Source organism: Rutidosis leptorrhynchoides, chromosome 5 (assembly GCF_046630445.1).
Source record: "Rutidosis leptorrhynchoides isolate AG116_Rl617_1_P2 chromosome 5, CSIRO_AGI_Rlap_v1, whole genome shotgun sequence".
NCBI classification, from domain to species: Eukaryota; Viridiplantae; Streptophyta; class Magnoliopsida; order Asterales; family Asteraceae; genus Rutidosis; species Rutidosis leptorrhynchoides.
This window is the reverse complement of record NC_092337.1, coordinates 317,676,940-317,701,838: the sequence shown is the minus strand read 5'-3', so window position 1 is coordinate 317,701,838 and position 24,899 is coordinate 317,676,940. Positions and strand designations below refer to the sequence as shown.

Below are 24,899 nucleotides of genomic sequence, written 5' to 3'. Positions count from 1 at the left end.
AAAGATCCTAAATCCTAAATATTATTACTCGTATAATATAAACCGAATTCTTTATTTTTTCCTTACATTAGACATACTAATGAAAAAGTTAATGGCAACATTCAAAAGACGCGCATCGTAATATAAAGAAACTCAATAAATCGTCTTTCTTCAAATATAAAGATCAAAAGCAAGATGTTACGAAAAACAATTCAACAACATTTATAGAAATAACAAGGAATTAAATTTAAAGGAATATAAAAAATCAACACAATCTGCATTCAAAAACAATGTAATCACCTTTTTTTTCAAGAAATAAATCAAGATTGTCTTCAGGGGAAATATGGATTCGGCCACATCTGATTTGCGTTCTCGATAAACGGAGTTGACATCTCATACCCCGGTGGACCCAGACCCAGATTCTGATCCATCGGATTATTCATCCACTCCGTAAACCATTGATTACTATCAACCATAGGCCTCTTCTCCATCGCACGCACAGTTAGTCCTCTTGCCATCATCATTTCATTCGTAGTAGTACTATTCGAACTGCTACCACCACCAACTGACGTTTGTGATCGAGGCGGTAACAACGCTAATGGTGCCACGTTACCATGTGGTGGGACCCCTTTCTTAAGTGACTCAATCCTCTTACAAATATCCTTCATAGTTTGGTCAACCAAACCACCAAGATCATTCAAATCAGGCAAAATCAAATTCGCAATCGACCCTTTTCCTGTTAAACATTGGTACATAACTTCAGTCATCTCCTTATCGCGATTCTCCTTAATTAACTTCTTAAGCTGATCATTAGTTTTAGTAATTCTTTGCCTAATGAAACTATCTTGATTCACCATTTTCTTGCTTTGTTCCATTTCAGGCATCCTTTTGAATTGAGCGAGCACGCGTTGGACGCCAATATTGTTGGGCCATACTTCAGGTTGTGGTTCGTATGGACTATATATTATAGCGCATGCATCAATGCCACATAAGGTGCTTAACTCATTCACCTTCTTCATCAAGCCCTTCTTCCTTTTCTTGAAGGTGGCTTTCCTTTTTGAATCGTCGTCTATGAACTCGAGCTTTACTTTCTTCCTAGTCATTGCAATGTTTATGCAAAACAAGCAAGTTTTGTATAGATATATGGAAGTTTTATGTAGGAGTTTCTTTGCATTTGTGTGTTGGTATATATATAGAGTATCAGGGAGATATTTGACATAAACAGAGAATTAAGAATTTGTTGTTTATGGGAAATCATAACTCAAATATTTTTGACAACTCTGAAGTTATGACCAACATTAACTGTGTAATATTATGATTAAAGGTATCTGATTTTGTTTTCTTTATAAAGAAAGATCCTGTGATGATAGACTAGAATGTTCTTGCTATAGTATTAAAACGCTCACTCTCTTTTTAATCCCCATTTAGCAAATGGGATTCGTGTTCTGCTTATTCGAAGAGGGCAAGTATTTTTGATATGATGTACAGAACACTATGGTACACTATATGGAGTATGTGATTACTAAATTAATCATTATTATTTGCTTAACATAGTAATAACATAACCTCCTAATATTCCTTGTACTAATTTATTTAATACGGAGTAGTAACATAATGACACTTAAATGACCAAGATTTTTAATAAGTCAATAAAAGAGAAATTTTTAAATCCGATCCATGTGTCAAACTTTTATATTAAAACGATTATTATACAATCTCAACCATGACATACTTCTTCACTGTCACATCAGCGCCACATCACTCTACTTTTTTCCATGACATTAGACCAAATCCAACGCAGCGTCAGATCGATTCCGTCAGACTAGGTGGCAAAAATCTGACGCCAGTAATGCCTCTAACGCAACGTTACCGGAAACGCTGACCGGACGTTAGTCGAAATCTTGACGGAGAAGAAGAAGAGTGTGAGGGAGATGTGGAATGCTACAATTGGCTGATGCTTTTTGCTCTTGTTTTATTTAGTTTTTATTTTCTTGCTATTTTTGCTTCTCCTTTAATTTGCTTGCTTCAAAAAAAAAAAAAAAAAATGGTGGTTGTGAACTTGTGAAGAAGAAGATGATAGGAATATACGGAGTATATGTTTAGGTTTAAAAAAAAGGCCCATTATTTAATTTATGTTTTGCTTTGGGCTAATACATATTGGCGCAATTTTTTCTCCACATTATTTTAATTTTTATTATATTTTAATATAACAATTATTTAAATTTATAAGTTTATTATTTTAAATTTCCGAATGTTCTTTTTCAGCTATTTTTTCTGTTTTTTTTTACGAATTTTATGTATTTTTATTATATTTTATGAATATTATGTTATTATTTTTTATTAAATAATGTATAAACTTAAAATAATAAGATGTTAAAATATAAATATGTGGTCCCTACTCGAATTTGACACAAATGAGTGACATTTTGGGTTATTGAGGGTCAAAGAGTGACACTGCCACATCACAGGCAGATTACACTTTTTGACCAAAAAGTGCACAATCTGCATGTGACGTCACAGACAGGGTTAAAAATGGTCTTACCAGAACAAATCATTGTCAATCATGACATCTTTCCTCATTATTATTATATTTAAATATTATTATATTTAAATATTATTATTATTATTATTATTATTATTATTATTATTATTATTATTAACTAACAAATAAATAATAATAATAATAATAATACATGTAATTTTTTTAACAATACATTTATTAAATAACAAAGTTATGATTACATTTTGTTTTTTCTTTTATCTAAAAGACATAGGTAAAAATTAAAGTACATAACTAAATAATTAAAACTATTCTTCGTCGGATAAGTCAAACGCATTTTGGTATTTCCTCTGAATTTTTTTGTTGGGCTGTCAATACCAAATCACGTTGTTCGGGAGTTAAGTCGGGTGCACATGGTTGAGGGAGAAATGTTAAATAAATCAACATTGTACGCGTCTCAGTCAGTCGTATATCTTCTCCATAGTCCGCCTTGTAGCATTAGCGGTGTCGATCAATGTTTGACGGGCTTCCTCGGACGACAAACGCGAGGCCGCATTGGATGACCCCGAACTCCTTTGAATCTTGAGACTTGCACGACCCGGTGGTGGACGTAGAGGTTCCCCTCGAAATAAACTCTGAAACTGACACAGATCCGCACCTTGATCTTGGTTCGCGGTTTCACAAAGTCCACTCTAAACTGGCGGGGGTACCTCAAACGGATTCCTTTCTTTTTCACGACCCCCTCGGATGTTAAAAATTTAGGACAATCTTTAAGAACTTTGCACGCTTCCTCGTAAAGAAAATTACGACCTGTTTTTTCTTTAAATGTGTGTCGTGTGGATGAGACGATATCCGCGTCGTTGTGCCCACTTTGCCAATATCTTTCAAGCTTTGTGTAATTTTCGATAAAAATCTTGATATCATTCGACATTTTGCTCCGTTTTCCCGAGATTTGATCGGCTCAACGTTTTTACTGAACTTGCGAATTGTATCTTTCTCAGATAGAACCCCAAAATGAGTCTTTTGTTTGACCGGTTCCCAAATTTTCGGATGCTTGTATCCATACCGTAGCCAAAAGTCGACTTTCTTCGTCCGACCACGCGAGTTTTTACATCTAACTTTTTTTCCCTTTTTCTTCCTGGTCACTTTCAACTACTTCTTCAATATCTTTGGGTTGAGTTTCTTGAACGGCTTCTACTTCTTCATCATCGGATTCGGTATCGGTTGGAATTTGAGTGGGAATTCGATTTGGTGTTTGTTGAAAAATAGGTTGTCGATTTTTCGATTGAGGTAGATGAAATTGTTGGTGAGGATATTCTTGTTGAGGACGAAGGAATTGTTGTGGATACGGTTGATTAACGTATTGTTGTTGGGGAGGGTATTTGTAGTATTATTGAAGAGGAATAAAATCGGGTGATTGTGATGCGTACGAGGCAAACCCCATGGCTTGATTCTGGTTCGGAGATGACCGGAATGTGAGTTGTACATTTGGTTTTCAAGTAGTGATTGAAAAAAAATCATTACTCCGTTGTATATTGAGTTGATCGTTTTGTTTGTTTTGATTTTTATTGGAGGATGGTTTTTTAGGCCTTTTTAAAAGTAGATGAGTGTTGAGAGTGTTTAAAGTGTTGAGAGTGTTTTGATTTATGTTGGTTTGGATTGATTATATCGAGTATTAAAAGTGGGTAGAAAAAAACTAGCCGTTTGGAGTGTCAAACGGTAACAATACCGTTGAATTTTAATTATTTTGACCAATTTTTCCGTCCTCAACACTGCTATCTGAAATAGACGTGGAGGGCGAAATGGGTTTTGTACTCGGAGGGCGGCCCAGTGCGGCTTGCATTTCAACGGCGCCCTCCATGGTAAAGATGTAAGACGAACGATAAATAGTTTTCTTATGATTAGAAATCTCATATAATCGTTAACTGTGAAATATAAAACTAACATTGTTGAAGTCATATCAGAATTAAAACTACTATTGTAATAAACTAACTTGCTCATTACTCATTACAAAAGCGCAAAAGAATAATAAAATTATTATATGTAATTGTCATTGAGAAATTCATATATGTAATTTTAACTTACAGAAGGTTACCTATTGTGTATTTTACAACATCTAAAACTTAATAATTTTAATGATTTATGTGTATTCAACTTGGTGAATATGATCTTTTATTTTAGTAGGTAATTAGTTTTGAATTTATGAAATATAAATATGCTTGTTTTCAACTAAATAAGAAATGATGCTGATGGGAAATGAATCACAACGTGAAACTCTAAAGCGGAAATAAACTTCCGTTTGACAAACACTTTTCCGAATCGTATCAACTACTGAGTATGTTAGCAAATAAGATATACTAAATGCAATTTATATTAGCTCTAAACAATTAACCAAAGATAACTAAGCACACACAAATGAACACAAGACTTTTTACGTAGAAACCTATCAAGACGAAAGTGAATACCACGGAACCCCGTAGGACATTTATAATCTACTACTATCAACTAGAAAGCAATAAAGGGCATCTTCTCTAGATACACTAGAGGCATACAATAATTAACATACTCTTGAACTACCATAATCAACAAGTATGGAAACAACCTAAAAGACAAAGGAGAAATAACGTCACCAATTTTCCGTCCTATGTACCAGCAGCAATGTCTCGAGCTTCAGACCTCATTAGACAAATTCAACCATTCAAAACGTTGTACTAGATGTTGGCAACATGCTGTCCAAATTTGATGATGATTTGATCATTTAATCTCCGGGCATGAACTCGTTTGCGAGCTATTGTACCAAAATTCGAAAATTGACTATTCTCCATTTTTCTTAAACACCTTACTATGTATATCTTCTCTCCTTTTCTTGTATATCTAAGTATCAAATGGACACCTCTATTTAAAGGTGAAGTTGAGCTTGATCCTCAACTTTTACTTGGTCACTAAGTTGAGCTTGGTCCATAAGTTATTTTTGATCACCACTTTGAGTTTGGTCCATTACTTTTGTTTAGTCACTACGTTGTGCTTAACATCCAAGTTGAGTTTGAATACCAAGTCATATTTTTAAATTTTTTGGAATTTCTAATATTTGGAAATGACCTAAAATTGAGGAAGAGTTTGCCATCCAAGCGATATAGCAACATACCTTGAGCTTCTCACTTACCAAAGTAATTGTGAACAGTTCAAAACCATTAACACATCGATTGTCACAAAGAAGCACATAACGTGATTTCTTCAACCTGAGGTCTTGTAGATATCTTTTCATCCACTATATTTTTTTTGCACACTTTTGTTGTTGCCATATACTCAGCCTTGGTTAAGGACAAAGAAAACACTCTTTGGCAACCTTGATTTCCATGAAACTGTTCCCCCTACGATGGTAATCAAATATCCAGATGTGGACTTCATGTTATATTTGTTTCCTATCAAATCAGAGTCTATATAACCAACAAGCATTGTCTCTTCATTTTCAAATGTGATACTCAACTTGAGAGTACCACGTACGTATTTCAAGAACCACTTAATTGCTTTCCATGCTTTTTACCTGAATTATACATAAACCAACTAACAACACCTACTACATCAGCATTATCATGCCTTGTACAAACCATTTTATACATTAAGCTTCTAACTACTGAGACATATGGAACTTTATCCATCTCTTCAACACCCTTCTTCAAAAAAGGCCAATACGTATATGTTAGCTTAAACTTGGTAGTAAAAGTGGAACTAAACACTTTAGCTTTATCCACAAGTCAAATCGGCGGATCACGTTTTCTTTGAATGTCCTTTAGCCTGGGAGCTATGGTGTAAGGTACGACAATGGGTCGACTTAGACATCCTGAGGTTTCGAAAGTGGGTAGAATGGCTAGTTTGGTTCAATGCGGCTCACTTACTAGCGGTTTCAAGGACACGTCTCTATGCGATTATCAATGCTTTACTATGGCACGTATGGAAATTCCGGAATAGTGTTCTTTTTGGTCCCCCAAGCATGAAGAAAGTTGTTCTTTTTGATTCCATTAGGAATTTTTCTTTCAATTGGATTGTAGTAGAAGTAAATGTAATACTAGTTGGAACTTGTGTCTAAATAAGCTATTGTAAGCTTTGTAGTCTGGCCGCCTCTCTAGTGCCTTACTAGGGTGTGTGGCATTTTTCACTAAAATTTCAGTAGTTCTAAAAAAGCTTTATCCATGTTGAATCTTATAAGCACCTTTTCAAGGTATCTCTCTTGTTATTTATGTGAAGTCTTGGCACTTCTAACTCTTGAAATTCGAATGCCAAGCATTTGTTCTGTTAGCCCCAAGTCTTACATAGCAAAAAACTTGCTCAATTCTCGTTTTAACTATGCAATTCTTTCAATATTCTTGCCAATAGTCAACATATCATCAACTATGGAAACAACAAAATGAATTCCTCTTCACCAAACCTATGAAAGAAAACATAATGGTATGAATTTTCTTTTGGAAGAGTTGCTTTCTTATAACCGACATAAACTTCTTATACCACTATCTCGGTGAATGCTTTAACCCATATAGACTTTTTTGAAGTCCACATACATAATGTTCTTTACTCTTAACATGAAAACCTTAAGGTGGTTCCATGTAGATCTCCTTACCCAAATCACCGTGAAGGAAAGTTGGCTTGACATCATATGTTCAACCTCAAGATCAAGACTAGCATCTATCCAAAGAACCACTTGGATAGACTCATATTTATGACCGGAGAAAATATCTCATCAAAATCAATACCCTTTTTATGATTGAGTCCTTTGACAACCAACCATGCTTTGTACCTTGGTTGAGAAGTATGCTTTTCAGACTTCACTTTAAAGACCTGACGTGCATGCTGCGTGTGTGCATTGTGCGGACCAACCTTTAAATTTATAAACCTGTACTAAAATGACTTCACAACCTTATGGGCAGCGTAACCGATTGGTGTAGTGGACTATTGGTAAGTACATGATCGTCCCAAGAGAGGTTTGGGAGTCAAAGGTTGGTAAATTTGTTTAATTCTTGGGAAGGAAATAATGGTTTGTTTGGGGGATTGTATTGAAGGAACAATATTGATTGTTTGTTTGAGATAAATAAATAATAAAAGGAAGGAGGTTGGTTCGGTCATTGATTTTAACTTATATTCGGACTTTAGAATTAAGAAAATATTTTCAAATGACTTTAAGTATCGAACACGAGTAGTGGTGTATTAAGCGACTACACTCAAAGTATGTCAAATAGACAATAACGATTATCAATGATTATCATCATATCTCCACCTATAATTTGCCGTTTCACATGAATTGAACATTTTAAGTATTTACAGACTATTTTCAGAAATAACTCAGGTGTTGAGTCAATTCTCATTGATTATGGTGCATTTGTACTTTCAATAGAGGCAAAATCAACAACAAAAACTGCACCACCCCAATTCGTTATATTTCTTGAAGCAATTTGATGCATGTTTAGGTAATGGCCTTGCTGAAGTTAGGTTTATAAATTATTATTTAGCTTTCGAAAAGACTAATTTGGGCCAAGGTTTTATTGGGGGCCCTGATTGGAAAGAGTGTATCGTGAATGTGGCAGGAAACATCAAATTCAAAAGTGGCCAAGGATATATAAGAGAGTCAACATATAAGTCGGTGTAAAGAAAGCCTTTCGAGATTTAGGTTTCCTAAAATTATTCTATGTTATCTTTTATTTTTATCTTTGGTTTATGTTTATCTTGTTTCTTTTGAAAATTATTTCAATTGAGCATATAATATAAATATATAATGTGTAGGATGTGAAAAGTGGAAGTTTTTGATTTTGAATATTGATAAAAGTTAAGGGCATTAGCCAGTTTAAAGAAACCTGAAAGGTTTTTCTTATTTATCTCATTCTTATTCTTCAGCCACGATCCTCAATGCATGATAATTGCCATCATTCGAAGAACACTTCATGTTTTCATCGATATTTCTCCATTAAAAATTGCTCCTAATTAGATTATACCTAGTAGGCATAATGAGGTGCCATTAGATGATGAGGATATGCAGGTACTCATCCCGTTCATCCCAGATGACAAGGTTTTAGAGGTTAAGTATGATGAGAAAGATAAGATCTTTGTTGATTCTTCTACCTATTTTGAATTGGTTAATCTCCTTAGTAGGGTGATATGCATCTTATTCAACACAAAGACAAATTGTATGTGCCTTTGTAGAATAATAGAAACCTCGTGAGTTATTATGTTATTATTGATAACTATTTATAGAGAACAATAAATAAACCTTAATGCTAAACTCTAACGGGCCGAGCTCGTCTATACAATTGAGTTGGATCGTAATTGTGCACTAATACTCCCCCGCAGCAACAAGAGTAAAATACAGACGCTCAAAATAAAACATAAAAACATATTCAATGATACAAAAAACATTAACAAAACTAGAAGGTATAGCCAATGTCTGCAAGATGGAGCTTGAATAATCTAGGTTTGGTGGCTTCTCGACCTCTCATTAATCTTCTATTTGTTTTTTTCATAATTGAATGTTGCAAAAGGAGATTGACAAATATTCAAAGTTAAAAAGGTAAAATTTGGTTGAAAAGAAATCATGATAGGAAAGAAGATTTGAAGAGAATTAGAAATAAATTAGATTTTAAGAAAGAAAAGATTGAGAACAAAAGTTTTAAAATTTGAAAGGAGATTTAGGAAAATAATTTGAGATTTTTTTTTTTTGAGAAAAATAAATATGAGAAAATCGTACAAAAAATATAAATAAAATGTTAAAAAGAAAAAATCTTCCACGTGAGTGGTTTTGTGAAGCAAGGCATAACCAATACGGAGTAAATAAGAAGCGCAATCAGAGGCAGTTATTTTTAAGAAAACGGAGAAAAGAGATTTTAGGAGAACCAAAGTGAACGAAAATAGAGGGATTAGGGTTCCATGACTATCAAATAGAAGAGAAAGAGATTTTAGGTGGTGACTCCAAGCCGCTAAAAGTTCAATGATGATAAGGTTTGGACAAAAAAAAACTAGAACGATAGGTTGCTCATGAGAAAAAAATGAATGGTTTGAAAAAAAGTAAGAATATTTAATTTGCGGAAGTTGAAGGCATAGAGAAAGAGATTAAGAAATGCGGCGTCCAACCAGTTTTGATTGCGGCGGCAAACAGGTAGAAATCTTAAGATCTGATGCCACGTAGAAGAATAGAAACCCCATGAGGTATTATGTTCTTATTGATAACTATATATTTAGAGTACAATAGATATACCGTAATGCTAAACTCTAACGGACCAAGTCCATCCATACAAATGGGCTGGATTACAACTATACACTAATATTATTGTCCAGCCAGCGCAAGTGTCCACTTCCACTCATAGGCCTTCTCTCCAAGTTATTATCAAGGAATTCTTGTCTTTTCTTCAACCCATCTTGTAGAAAGCCTTTAAGCACATTACAGACACCTTGGTTGATGTTGTGTAACAACAATTATGAGAAACACATCCATGATGAATAAGGTGTTACTTTGAGACATCAAAACTAAAAAGAAGTATATGTTGGGTGTTGAGTGCGAAGAAGAATTAAACGAAGGAAAAAAGCTGGTAAAGGGAGGCTCGCGAACACGAGGTTGCTCAAGCCATGGAGCTCGCGATCGTGAGAGCTATGCGGAAAGGAATATTTCAGAATTGTTCTTTCTTGTTCCCCAAGTTGTTTCCTTGTTTGTATCTACCTATAAATAGAAATCTATGTAACCTATAACAATGTGCACGAAAAATATAGTGAAAAATATCTGGTTTTCACACGTGGAGTAAACCCTTCTCCGTGTTTTGGAGTTGGGATATAACCACGTTACGGTGTCCTTTTTTTTATGTATCGTTTTATGATTTATTATTCGTTTATCGTTCGTGGGTTAGTGATTGGTTTAAATCACTTGTCTTGTTGGGGCCTTCCAAATTCCTAACAAGTGGTATTAGAGCTTAGGCTCGGTTTTACGGGAACGATGGAGAATTGGAAACAAGAAGAAAAACAATCGATGATGCTAAAAATAGTCGACTTGCGACCGCGAGACATAAAGGCGCGATCACGAGGTTTGCACAGCCATATTTGGTTTTTTCCGATTTGATCAAACGACGGGTTCTAGGGATTTTGTTTGCAACATGTTTAGAGACTGGGTGACTTAATTGGTCGCGATGAACTTGTGGATATGTCTATGTATCCGGGAGAGTTGATCACACAAGATTCGGGTGACTGTTCTTGAAAATTATTTTGTAATCGGGACGCTGATTGCATCATGATGGTGATTTTTTCGCGAAGGGTTACAGAGTCAGAGTTCGGGTCGATGGTTTCATTACGCAGAGATTTTTCGTAATATCCAGGTGTCGGATCTGAATTCTCGTTCTTCGCGATCCCGTGCAAAAGAATGATTGAAATATCAAATTCGGAGTTCCAGGAGCTACTATAGAGAAAATTCGTAGCGGGTTCGTTAACCGTTGGATCTACTTGATTATTTAGATGTGAATAATAGACACACTTGTCTACACGTGTTATAAATCTAAGGCTGATCTGACTGTTGAATCTTAAGATATGATTTTTCGAATCTGGGCATTTTTCAGGGTGAAGTTTTTCAGGTTTGATGACTCGAGTGCGAGATGGTTTTGTCTTGGAAACTTCGAACGATACGAGCTGTGTTTTCAGAGATGTGGATTTTTTATGGGAGCTCAGGAGGGTGGTCTTCTCTCAGTTTAGAGCGGTTGTGGTAACAAACAAGATGCATTGGGTTGAAAGTCGATAGTGGGAGTATCGGAGAAGTTTGGTGCTTGCGGTTTGGAAATGGGATGAACAATGGTGTTTGGTCAATATTCCAGAGTTTATGGAATATGCGGGCGGATTAGAGTTCCTAGTCACTAAGGAAATTGGTTTTTGATGGGTGTCGGATAGAACGTGTTCGACGGTTGCTCGGTTATTGGTTGATGTTTCAACAAAGAAGCGGTTTTCTTCGAGGGTGATAAATTGGATGTCTTTAGGTGATGGAAGAGGAGAAAATAATGGTGTAAGTCCCAGAACTTGAGCTTTCTAGGATCGTTGAGAGTGTCGGGAACTCGGTATGAGTTTGGTATCCGATGGAAGTTATCGAGCTAGTGAAAGTTAGACGACTAATGGAGTAGTGGAGATTGTTGAGCGACTTGTTCTCCAATGTTCTCATGTTTAGTGTGTTAATTCCGGGTAATACTAGGGCTTCGAATAGTTGTTTTACTCTCCGATAACAAAGAATTTGGTGACTAATCGGTGATACGAACCAAGTGTCTTCTCAAAAGCCGCTATTTAATTCTTGCTCGTACAGTGGGAGTGTGCTTTTGAGAGAAGATGGGGTTTTTGAAATTCATAGTGCTATGAGAAGGTTCGTGTACCAACGAGAAAGCGGAAAGTTGAAAAGGTGGTGATTGCGTTCTCATTAAGGTATCTTGAAGAATAGTCTACAAAGGCATCTGTTGGGGTTCATTTTTTGTTAGTGAAGGAAATCATAAATAGACGAGTATAATCTGTATGAGTGGTGGTTGACATATGTGTTCGGGATTGGACGTGTCTAGATCAATGTGTGCGGTGGTGTTGTCTCATGAAAGAATCCCATGATTGCAGTCTTACTCGCTTCAATTAGTATTCTAGTGTAAGAAGATGTTCTTCGTATTAGAAGATGGTGGCGCAAGAAACCGAGATCACCGAAGCTAATAACTAAGAGATTGGATTATCTCTCAGTGGTTTTTTTGTTGTCAAAAGACTTCACTTGCTCGTGGGTTAACGAGTGAAGTGCGCGCGTGATTCGGGTGTCTCATCTGGCGGTATCAAAAGGAGTTGGTAATCGGATAATCTGGAGTTATTGTGGGTGTTGAATGAATATTGTTGACAGGTTGGCGAAGGTTGTTTAATGTCTCCTTCGAGTGGGAGATTGTTGAGTGCGAAGAAGAATTAAACGAAGGAAAAAGAGCTGGTAAAAGGAGATGATGTGCTTGCACTTATAACATACTCGCTTTCTCTTTTAGATTTATAATTGAATTAAATGTGGACTCGACTAGGCGACAAGCAAACGAGAAATAATGACTCGGTCCTTATATTAGTAAGTTTTCCGTTTAAGATTCGTTCCAAGAGAGCGTTGAATGCCAATCGGATTAATGAAAACTAATAAGTATCCCAAGGTTGTCTGATTGGGGGGGGGGGGGGGTTGTTTATGAAACGTTTTAGAAAGACACTATTAATATAAGTAAGTAAATAGAAATGAGTAGAAACTAACAATGATAAAAGCATGCACACTTGACTATTCCACTTGAAGCATTCGGATTGTTCTTTATTCTAATTAAGATCAAATTGTGTTCGAATAATGTGTTCTAGTATCCCCACCAAAACTATAATGATTGATATCGGCTACATAGTCACATTTTTACCCCCGATATTAGCCTCATTTATGATAAAGTAATTGACTTTATCATCTAAATAAGAATTTATTTTCTTCATTTGGTAGATTATGTCATTACAAAGGCTGTGTTTCAAGAATCACTAAAAACGGATAAAAAACGGTGAAAAAGGAGCAAAATCGGCTAAGAAGTTTAACTCGCGTTTAAATAACTTATTTTATAGATTTTGGAAAAGTTTATTTACCTAATCTCATGTTGTAGTATATTTAATTACGAACGCGTGGGTGCAAGAATCGTCAGAAACGGAGCTAAAACGAAGATTCTAGAGCGAAAACGGCGAAAGACAAGTTACGATACAACAAACGGCTTGCCAAGCGGCTAGCCAAATAGCCTGCCATAAGGGAAAATGACTTGCCAGCGAACAGGCACCAAAAACGGCCTTTAAAAATGGCTTGCCAAACGACCTGCCAAACGGCCTGCCATGGGTTTTTCAGCCATTTATTTACAACTTTGCCATCAAGCATTTCCTATAAATGAGGGCTTCATCTCACCATTTCAACACACACCATTCTTCATTTCTCTCTCTAAATATCTCTCTATTATCGCTCTCTAGTGATCAGTAGGAGATTAGTTCTCTCTACTTTCTCTCTCTAGATTCTAGAGAGAGAAAAGTACATAGCTTAGGAAATGTAATTATCTCTCTATTGTCGCTCTCTAGTGATTAATAGGAGATTAGTATGTAGTTAGTAGTAGAAGCTATCAAGCATTGTAACGCTATGGATATTATGAAAAAATACAAGAGTTATTCTGCCGACATTATTCGGTAATATCTATCCTTTCTTTTATCAATTTATTATAATATTCTTGTTCGATGTTTTATTATTTATTAATATTAGAAATGCTTTTTGCCATGATGTGTGAGTAATTGCTTGATTGTTTGCCATGATTTAGTAATGTTAGGCAGGGATGATTATCGTTTCATACTCGCTTTCTATCTATGATATTAAACCTCGTTATAATCGTCTTTCCACCAATAAACGTGATTAAAACCTTTTATAAAGTCGACAATTATAAGGTAATTAATTATCTGTGTTTATATATTGGTCAAGGTATGAACCCATCAGAAATAATATAAAGTACATGGGGAATTACCGTAGGACCAGATCAATACATTGGTCAAGAGTATAAGACTCAAGGAAATACTATTGCAACTGTAGAGTACAATGTTGATGTACTATAGGACCACTTGAGCATGGTTAAGGTTAGAAGCTATGGAACCACTATAAGTCTAGTACATGGTGGATAACAAAAGGATTTATTGGGTAGATTTAAGTAAGGGCTGGTTTAAATCATAAATGAGAACTTAACGCACTACAATACAAACTAAGCTTATAAATCTTTAAGGATGACTGAGAACTATCAGAAGTTCTTGTTTGTCTACAAACCCTTAGATTTTACCAAACCATTGACAGAAAGGAATTCGAAACACAATCATAACCACTCACTTGGGTGATACACTAAGATGTTAAGAAAGGTTGGATATTACATGGATGTGCTACTTTATTCGTGCGCTCAAGGTATGCATTTCATCCAAGATGGGCCACTTATATCCTTAAACCGGATAAAGCGTCGGGAGTTGAGCATAGTCCATCCGACCACAATCACGATAGCCTAGTTCCTTGTGACATGCTAATCGAGAAATCAATTAGTAGGGAATCTAGTATTTACACCAAGGTATATCTATCCAAGGAGTGTCTCGCAATCATCCCAACACTACGTTATCTTAAATCGTAGTGAACCACGTCTTCTGTGTCCTTAGCTGTTGCATGCTAGCTAGCTTATTTTAATTATATTGCTTTAATATTTTAGATACAATTATAAATTAAATCAACCCAACTATTTCCCTTACACAATTTGATATTTCGGATAAAGTCGTGTCCAGAATAAACCGGTTGGACTTGGTTGTTGGATTTTCTGAACAGTCGCCAATTTATTGGGACCAAAAGGATCCTGCCTCTCCACGCAAGGTGTACCTGACCACTAGCCTTGGATACTAAATTGTGTACAACCCAATCTTAATTACCAAATTATCTGAATAAGCTTCGTTTCAAATTCGACCGCTCAAGGAATGACTCTAGGTCATATTTGCCCTTGCTAACCCATAGGAAGGAATAATAGATTTAGGCCCAACATATATAAATTAAACAATCAACTTCTTCTGTTGATATCCTCAATTGACGTTTTGTGACCTAACGACACCGCATAAATAAACCGTCCGATTCGGGCATATCATAGGTAGTAGTTAATTTTTGGCGCCGCTGCCGGGGAGCGGTAGTATGATTTGGAGCCTGTTTAGATTAGTTATGTAACAACCCGACTTCGCTTTTCCAAAAACGCCCTAAATTTTTTTTTCTGGTGCAACAAATCTGGACGGCGTCCAGATATCTGGACGGCGTCCGGCAATGAAGGCCTGGACGGCGTCCAGCCTTTTTGGATGGCGTCCAAATGGGCTAAAAAGTTCTGATCAGTTTTCCTTTCACGTACACAAAAAAAACTCGCTTCCCGACACTTTTCAACGAAACAAATTATCACAACATATCAATATAAGTAAAACTAAAAGATTTCCAACATCGAAACGAGTTTTACAAAATAGGGCCCGCAACGGCCGTTTTACGAGTTTTGTACAAATCAAGAGTTTCGACCACATTAGTTTAATTTCCAAACGACACTATGAGCATGGTGTTTGGGTGTTAAACTACCCAAACCTCGGTCAAACTCCAAAAGCTATCAAAACCCAAAAGCGTTCCCTAAACAACAAGCGGGATCTCTAATACAATCGAATGCCCTTACCCTTGTCAACGTCGAAGCCTATAAAAAGATAAACAACGAGAGGGTAAGAAAAGCTTAGTGAATGTAATAATTATACATATACATATATAACCTATCTACTTGCAATCACATCCACCAAATACCTCATACGAACTTGTAACTCAAATAGCATGTCATCAAACCCGTAATACTAACAAGTCGTACATTAACAAAACCGCATTAGCATACACTCAACTCAATATATATAATATGCTAAACAATCAACAATCTCAATATGGTTAACCATAAACGCTATGGTGCTACCGGCTCGTGGTTCACACCATACGCAATTGAGTCATACTCTTTTATAGTGCTACCGGCTCGTGGTTCACACTCGATGCTACCAGCTCGTGGTTCACATCTTAGTTTATAGTGCTACCGGCTCGTGGTTCACACTCGATGCTACCGGCTCGTGGTTCACATCTTAGTTTATAGTGCTACCAGCTCGTGGTTCACACTCGATGCTACCGGCTCGTGGTTCACATCTTATCACACACATGTTATGGCACTACTGGCTCGATGGTTCATGCCATAACACCCACAAATAAACACGCCATATACACATACGTATAATTACTCCACTCACCTTAGAGTCTTTTGCGAAAGATAACCGAGCTTGCAACTTCAATGTAACGTACCTATTACATTTAGCACATAATTAATCACACAATCGAATTGGTTCAACTAACTCACTCAACATCCTAGCGTCATTTTGACTCTTGGTGCAAATTCGACCCATTTATGCCTTCAACCCTAAGATTAGGTCAACTTCGCCAAAACCCTAACGCTAGCCAATTATGGTCTTAACCCTTTAATACTCACAAGTTTAGTGTGTTTTCTTACACATTTAACAACCTATGTCGCCCAAGACCCATTTGACCCATTTCGAGGCCAACACGCCCATTTGGGTCACGTACAACCCAAATGACACCCACTAACATTAACTACAAATGTGCTAGTGATTTATTAAGCCTTTAAGACCCATTTACACACTTTAACCTTTCAAAACCCTTGGTTAGTCATCTTTTGGGTCTTCATGACCCAAACTTACCCAAAACCCCCAAATCACTAACAAATGGGTTTTAAGTGCAACACTAACCCAAACCCTAACCCTTAACACAATTTAAGTTAAGAAATCAAGGTTAAGAATTACCAACACAATCACCACGTAGCTAGCGGCTAGATGAACAACTTTAGAACTCGCACTAAGACCCGATTCAACCTCTTTCTTCCTTTAATGGAGCTCTCTCACTCTAGAACCTCCTCTCTCTAGGATTTAATGGAAGATGATAAAGTAGATGGAAAAGGAGTAATGAGGCTCACCAAAACTGATCTAGAGTCTTAAAGTCATCCACAAAGTAAAATTACCAAACTACCCCTTTTTAAATAACAAAATACCAAAGATGGCTCGTCAGGCCATCTGGACGGCGTCTAGATTTTTGGACGGCGTCCAAATGGGCTAAAAAGTTCTGATCAGTTTTCCTTTCACGTACACAAAAAAACTCGCTTCCCGACACTTTTCAACGAAACAAATTATCACAACATATCAATATAAGTAAAACTAAAAGATTTCCAACATCGAAACGAGTTTTACAAAATGGGGCCCGCAACGGCCGTTTTACGAGTTTTGTACAAATCAAGAGTTTCGACCACATTAGTTTAATTTCCAAACGACACTATGAGCATGGTGTTTGGGTGTTAAACTACCCAAACCTCGGTCAAACTCCAAAAGCTATCAAAACCCAAAAGCGTCCCCTAAACAACAAGCGGGATCTCTAATACAATCGAATGCCCTTACCCTTGTCAACGTCGAAGCCTATAAAAAGATAAACAACGAGAGGGTAAGAAAAGCTTAGTGAATGCAATAATTATACATATACATATATAACCTATCTACTTGCAATCACATCCACCAAATACCTCATACGAACTTGTAACTCAAATAGCATGTCATCAAACCCGTAATACTAACAAGTCGTACATTAACAAAACCGCATTAGCATACACTCAACTCAATATATATAATATGCTAAACAATCAACAATCTCAATATGGTTAACCATAAACGCTATGGTGCTACCGGCTCGTGGTTCACACCATACGCAATTGAGTCATACTCTTTTATAGTGCTACCGGCTCGTGGTTCACACTCGATGCTACCAGCTCGTGGTTCACATCTTAGTTTATAGTGCTACCGGCTCGTGGTTCACACTCGATGCTACCGGCTCGTGGTTCACATCTTAGTTTATAGTGCTACCAGCTCATGGTTCACACTCGATGCTACCGGCTCGTGGTTCACATCTTATCACACACATGTTATGGCACTACTGGCTCGATGGTTCATGCCATAACACCCACAAATAAACACGCCATATACACATACGTATAATTACTCCACTCACCTTAGAGTCTTTTGCGAAAGATAACCGAGCTTGCAACTTCAATGTAACGTACCTATTACATTTAGCACATAATTAATCACACAATCGAATTGGTTCAACTAACTCACTCAACATCCTAGCGTCATTTTGACTCTTGGTGCAAATTCGACCCATTTATGCCTTCAACCCTAAGATTAGGTCAACTTCGCCAAAACCCTAACGCTAGCCAATTATGGTCTTAACCCTTTAATACTCACAAGTTTAGTGTGTTTTCTTACACATTTAACAACCTAGGTCGCCCTAGACCCATTTGACCCATTTCGAGGCCAACACGCCCATTTGGGTCACCTACAACCCAAATGACACCCACTAACATTAACTACAAATGTGCTAGTGATTTATTAAGCCTTTAAGACCCATTTACACACTTTAACCTTTCAAAACCCTTGGTTAGTCATCTTTTGGGTCTTCATGACCCAAACTTACCCAAAACCCCCAAATCACTAACAAATGGGTTTTAAGTGCAACACTAACCCAAACCCTAACCCTTAACACAATTTAAGTTAAGAAATCAAGGTTAAGAATTACCAACACAATCACCACGTAGCTAGCGGCTAGATGAACAACTTTAGAACTCGCACTAAGACCCGATTCAACCTCTTTCTTCCTTTAATGGAGCTCTCTCACTCTAGAACCTCCTCTCTCTAGGATTTAATGGAAGATGATAAAGTAGATGGAAAAAGAGTAATGAGGCTCACCAAAACTGATCTAGGGTCTTAAAGTCGTCCACAAAGTAAAATTACCAAACTACCCCTTTTTAAATAACAAAATACCAAAGATGGCTCGTCAGGCCATCTGGACGGCGTCTAGATTTTTGGACGGCGTCCAGCCCTTCAAAACGGGACGGCATCCCACCCTGTTGGACGACGTCCAATACAACTGGGAAAAACTGGATCTTACAACTCTCCCCCACTTGAACCGGATTGCGCCCTCGCAATCCACGCCGCATGACAAGTAGGAAGATAGACCAAAACAAACTCTTCGGGCTCCCAAGTGAACTCGGAACCTATACTTCAACGCCATTGAACCTTATAAGTTCTCACCTCTTTGTTTCTCAATCTTTTCACTTTTTCGTCAAGTATAGCAACCGGCTCCTCAACATACTCTAACTTATTGTTTAGCTCAATTTCGTCTAATGACACCCATGAAGAATCATCCGCAAGACACTTACGGAGATGGGAAACATGAAATGTATTATGGATCCCCGCAAGTTCCTCGGGTAATTCCAAACGATATGCGACTTCGCCTACACGAGCTAAAACTTTAAATGGCCCAATAAACCGAGGAGCTAACTTTCCCCGTTTTCGAAATCGAATAATATCTTTCCATGGTGAAACCTTAAGCATCACCATATCACCTTCTTGAAATTCGATCATCCGTCTCCGCTTGTTGGCATACGACTTTTGTCTATCTTGAGCCTTTTTCAAATGAGCCCAAATCATATCGATTTTGCTATTCATTTCTAAAACCAAATCGGTACTCCCGATTTCCTTTTGTCCCACTTCACCCCAACAAATTGGAGTTCGACACCTTCGCCCATAAAGCATCTCATAAGGTGGCATCCCGATACTAGTATGATAACTATTATTGTACGAGAATTCCACCAAAGGCAAGTGCTCATCCCAACTACCCCCGAAATCAATAATACACGCCCGTAACATATCCTCTAAGGTTTGATTCGTACGTTCAGTTTGACCATCCATTTGAGGATGATACACCGTGCTCAATTTTAACTGTGTACCCATATCGTCATGAAACTTTTCCCAAAAACGAGATGTAAAACGGGTATCTCGATCCAAAATAATAGATATAGGAACCCCATGCCGAGCGACTACTTCCTTGGTAAATAATTTAGCCAAGGCCTTCGACGATATCGCTTCCTGAATGGGAAGAAACAAAGCACTTTTCGTCAACCGGTCAACTATCACCCAAATCGTATCAAATTGGGTTCTCACCGTCTTAGGTAACTTTGTAATGAAATCCATGGTAATGTGCTCCCATTTTCATTTCAAAATTTCTAACGATTGCAATTTACCATACGTATTTTGGTGTTCGGCTTTAACTTGCAAACACGTGACGCATTGCTCAACATACTTAACAACATCACGTTTCATGCCCGGCCACCAATACTCCTTCCTCAAATCAAGATACATTTTTGTTGCGCCCGGATGAATTGAATACTTTGACTTATGTGCTTCATCAAGTAGCACTCGTCGATAATCCACCATCTTAGGCACCCACACTCTTCCTTGAAAAGACAACAAACCACGCGAGCCCATAGTAATGAACTCCGATTGCCCCACTATTCGTTCCGCATGCTTGTTGTGAACGTAAGCCTCTATTTGAATCACACCAAGTTTTTCAAGAAAATCGTTAGTAATAATCATACGTAACAATCCCAATCGTAACGCCGGGTGGTGACTCTTTCGACTTAACGCATCCGCGACCACATTCGCCTTGTCCGGATGATAAAGTATCTCATAATCGTAATCTTTTACCACATCCGTCCACCTACGTTGACGATAATTCAAATCCCTTTGGTTAAAGAGATGTTTTAAACTTTTGTGATCCGAAAAAATCGTACTCTTGACACCATACAAGAAATGGCGCCATATTTTCAACGCATGCACAACCGCTGCCAACTCAAGATCATGAGTCGGATATCTCGTCTCGTGTTCCTTTAATTGTCGAGAGGCGTAGGCGATGACTTTACCTCTTTGCATTAGAACACTCCCGAGCCCATTTAGCGAAGCATCACAATAAACCGTCATGTCTTCCACACCTTCCGGCAATACTAACACCGGAGCTTGACACAACTTCTCTTTTAACAATTGAAAAGCAATTTCTTGCTCGTTCTCCCAATTAAATCTCGCGTTCTTTCTCGTCAATTTCGTCAACGAAGAAGCGATCTTAGAAAAGTCTTGGATAAACCGACGATAATAACCGGCCAATCCGAGAAAACTTCGGATCTCCGTAGGCATAGTCGGTTGTCTCCAACTCTTCACCGTCTCTATCTTCCCCGGATCTACTTGAATACCATCTTTGTTCACAATGTGGCTAAGGAATTGAACTTCCCTTAGCCAAAATTCACATTTGGAGAATTTAGCTTACAACTTCTCCTTCCGCAACATCTTTAACACACTCCGCAAATGATGTTCATGTTCCTTCATACTCTTCGAATAGACAAGTATGTCGTCAATGAACACAATTACCGACTTGTCCAACATAGGTTGGCACACTCAGTTTATAAGATCCATGAATGCCGCCGGTGCATTCGTAAGACCAAAAGGCATAACTATAAACTCAAAATGCCCATAACGCGTTCGAAAAGCCGTTTTCTCGATATCTTCCTCATGGACCTGCATTTGGTGATAGCCGGACCGTAGGTTGATTTTGGAGAAATACGTTGCACCTTGGAGTTGGTCAAACAAATCGTCAATCCGAGGCAATAGATAACAATTCTTGATCGTCACTTTATTCAACTCCCGATAATCGATGCACATCCGCATACTACCATCCTTCTTCTTCACAAACAAAACCAGAGCGCCCCATGGCGAAGCACTCGGTCGAATGAAACCCTTCTCAAGCAACTCTTGGGTTTGATTTAACAACTCTTGCATTTCCGTTGGCGCTAAATGATAAGGAGTCTTAGCAATGGGGGTAGCCTTCGGAACCAACTCAATGCGAAATTCAACTTGTCTTTCTGCCGGAACACCCGGCAACTCGTCTGGAAAAACGTCTTCGAATTTACTAACCACCAGAATTTCATGAATGGGTGGTGGCTCATCACGAGTATCAGCAACATGGGCAAGAAAAGCCATGCCACCAATAACAAGGAAACGATGTGCCCGTGCAAAAGTGCATATCGGCACAAGTCTTCTACGCTTATCACCGTGAATAATTAACTCTCCCCCACTTGGGGTCTTCACTCGAATAAATTTTTCATGGCATGCAATATCGGCTCTATTATGATCGAGCCAATCCATACCAACAACGATATCAAAATCACCCAAAGTCATCAGGATAAGATCAATCTTAAAGTTTTCGGCACCAAAAATGACATCACAATTTTTACACACATCAACCACTAGCACCGTCTTGCTGTCCGCTATTTCGACTTCTATAGGACGACTTAACTTAGCTAACGGTCTATTAAGTCTAGGCACAAATTTTGGAGACACAAACGACAAATTTGCACAGCTATCAAATAGAATCCTTGCCGGATTTAAGTTAACCATAAAAGTACCTGAGACAACTTCGTTGGATTGTTTGGCCTCATCATTGGTCATCAAGTAATTTCGACCCCTAGTCGTACTCGCTGCTCTCTCCAACTTCTTCACATGATCATTATTCAAATCGGGACATTCCGGCCTCTTGTGCCCCTCTTTACCACAATTATAACAAGTAAGCTTGGTCGACGCCTTGGTACAATCACGGACTATGTGCCCTCTTTGATTACAATTATAACATGTGGGTCCGAAACCTCCGGAAGCACCTTTCTTCACACTATTAACGCTTTCGGAGCCTTTCTTGTTCTTTTTATTTGAAAAGTTCGAATAAATCGAACCTTCAAACTTTCTCTTTGAAAAAGTGAAATCGCTTTTTCTTGGAACCTCCGGCTCAAAACCCCTCGCCAATTCGTATAAATCTTCAAAAGACTTAGCCATTCCCCGGCTAATCTTACCCTTCAACTCATCACTTAAAGTACGGTAGAAATCTAGCATCAACTTGTGATCATCACCAACATACTCCGGACAAAAACGAGTCTTTGCCAAGAAGGTAGACTTGAGAGTAACCAAGTCCATTGAACCTTGTCGCAAATTGTGTAACTCGTCCCAGATTTTATCAAGATCGGAAGAAGTTCGGTATTCTTGGAAAAATTCCTTCTTAAACTCCTCCCATGTCAAGCTCATTCATTGCTCTTCACCATATAATTTGATTTTATCGTCCCACCACAACTTGCCCTCTTCGCGCAACATGCTAGACCCATACCTCGTCTTCTTCTCGGGAGGACACTCCGCGGTACGGAACGCCCCCTCGATATCGGAAATCCAACAAGTGATTTTCAATGGATCCCTCACCCCATTAAACATCGAAGGTTGAGTATCCTTGAAATTTTTGTAGTGGAAGTCCCGCCTTCCACCCCCACCATTACCTTCACCCCCTTCGCCTCGAGGATAAATGTTTCTAGCTTCTAAAGCCTCCTCTATTGTGGCTTTCATTCGTTCATTGATCATTTCGGTCACTTGTCCATCAACCGACTCTTGAAAGACCTTTCGAACATCGTCAAGAAAATCCCTTTTTAGCCTTTTAAAGATGGCCTCAACCTTGGCCGTGAGTTCAACGTCCTCACTCGTACTTCCGTCATTGGTGTCGTGTCCATTTCTCATCTTCATTCTATCAAACGAAGTAAATTAAGCAACGAGACGAAAGGACTTAACACATATGTATATACATATACACCCCCACTACCCCATCTTGCCCAACAATCGTCGTACATCGCTTGTTTGAAACGATTTGAACCCGTAACAATGGTAGCTAATCATTGTTACGCGAGCAGGTCGCATTAACTTGCTAGTACAATGCCTATCTCGCTTGATGATTGCTAACACAACACAAAACAATTAGCGCAAGTTAGTTCACATAAACCTAATCACTAATCAACACTCGGTCCGACCCGTCTCCTACAAGTCCCGCATAAAAACGCATACATAAATAAGTCTAAGTCTAGGCACCTATCTCAAGTCGCCTAAATCCCTTAGACCAAGCTCTGATACCACTTGTAACAACCCGACTTCGCTTTTCCAAAAATGCCCTAAATTTTTTTTTCTGGTGCAGCACATCTGGACGGCGTCCAGCAATGAAGGCCTGGACGGCGTCCAGCCTTTTTGGACGGCGTCCAAATGGGCTAAAAAGTTCTGATCAGTTTTCCTTTCACGTACACAAAAAAACTCGCTTCCCGACACTTTCCAACGAAACAAATTATCACAACATATCATTATAAGTAAAACTAAAAGATTTCTAACATCGAAACGAGTTTTACAAAACGGGGCCCACAACGGCCGTTTTACGAGTTTCGTACAAATCTAGAGTTTCGACCACATTAGTTTAATTTCCAAACGACACTATGAGCATGGTGTTTGGGGGTTAAACTACCCAAACCTCGGTCAAACTCCAAAAGCTATCAAAACCCAAAAGCGTCCCCTACACAACAAGCGGGATCTCTAATCCAATCGAATGCCCTTACCCTTGTCAACGTCGGAGCCTATAAAAAGATAAACAACGAGAGGGTAAGCAAAGCTTAGTGAATGCAATAATTATACATATACATATACAACCTATCTACTTGCAATCACATCCACCAAATACCTCATACAAACTTGTAACTCAAATAGCATGTCATCAAACCCGTAATACTAACAAGTCGTACATTATCACAAAACGGCATTAGCATACACTCAACTCAATATATATAATATGCTAAACAATCAACAATCTCAATATGGTTAACCATAAACGCTATGGTGCTACCGGCTCGTGGTTCACACCATACGCAATTGAGTCATACTCTTTTATAGTGCTACCAGCTCGTGGTTCACATCTTAGTTTATAGTGCTACCGGCTCGTGGTTCACACTCGATGCTACCGGCTCGTGGTTCACATCTTAGTTTATAGTGCTACCGGCTCGTGGTTCACACTCGATGCTACCGGTTCATGGTTCACATCTTCTCACACACA

At 38.0% G+C, this 24,899-nt stretch overlaps 1 protein-coding gene across 1 annotated transcript; it reads right to left on the bottom strand.

Moving 5' to 3' along the window:
* Positions 1-311: 311 nt before the first annotated feature.
* LOC139849513 (agamous-like MADS-box protein AGL80) lies at positions 312-1,082 on the bottom strand. Its single transcript, XM_071839163.1, has one exon. The coding sequence runs from the start codon at positions 1,080-1,082 to the stop codon at positions 312-314; it is 771 nt and encodes a 256-aa protein (XP_071695264.1).
* Positions 1,083-24,899: the final 23,817 nt, after the last annotated feature.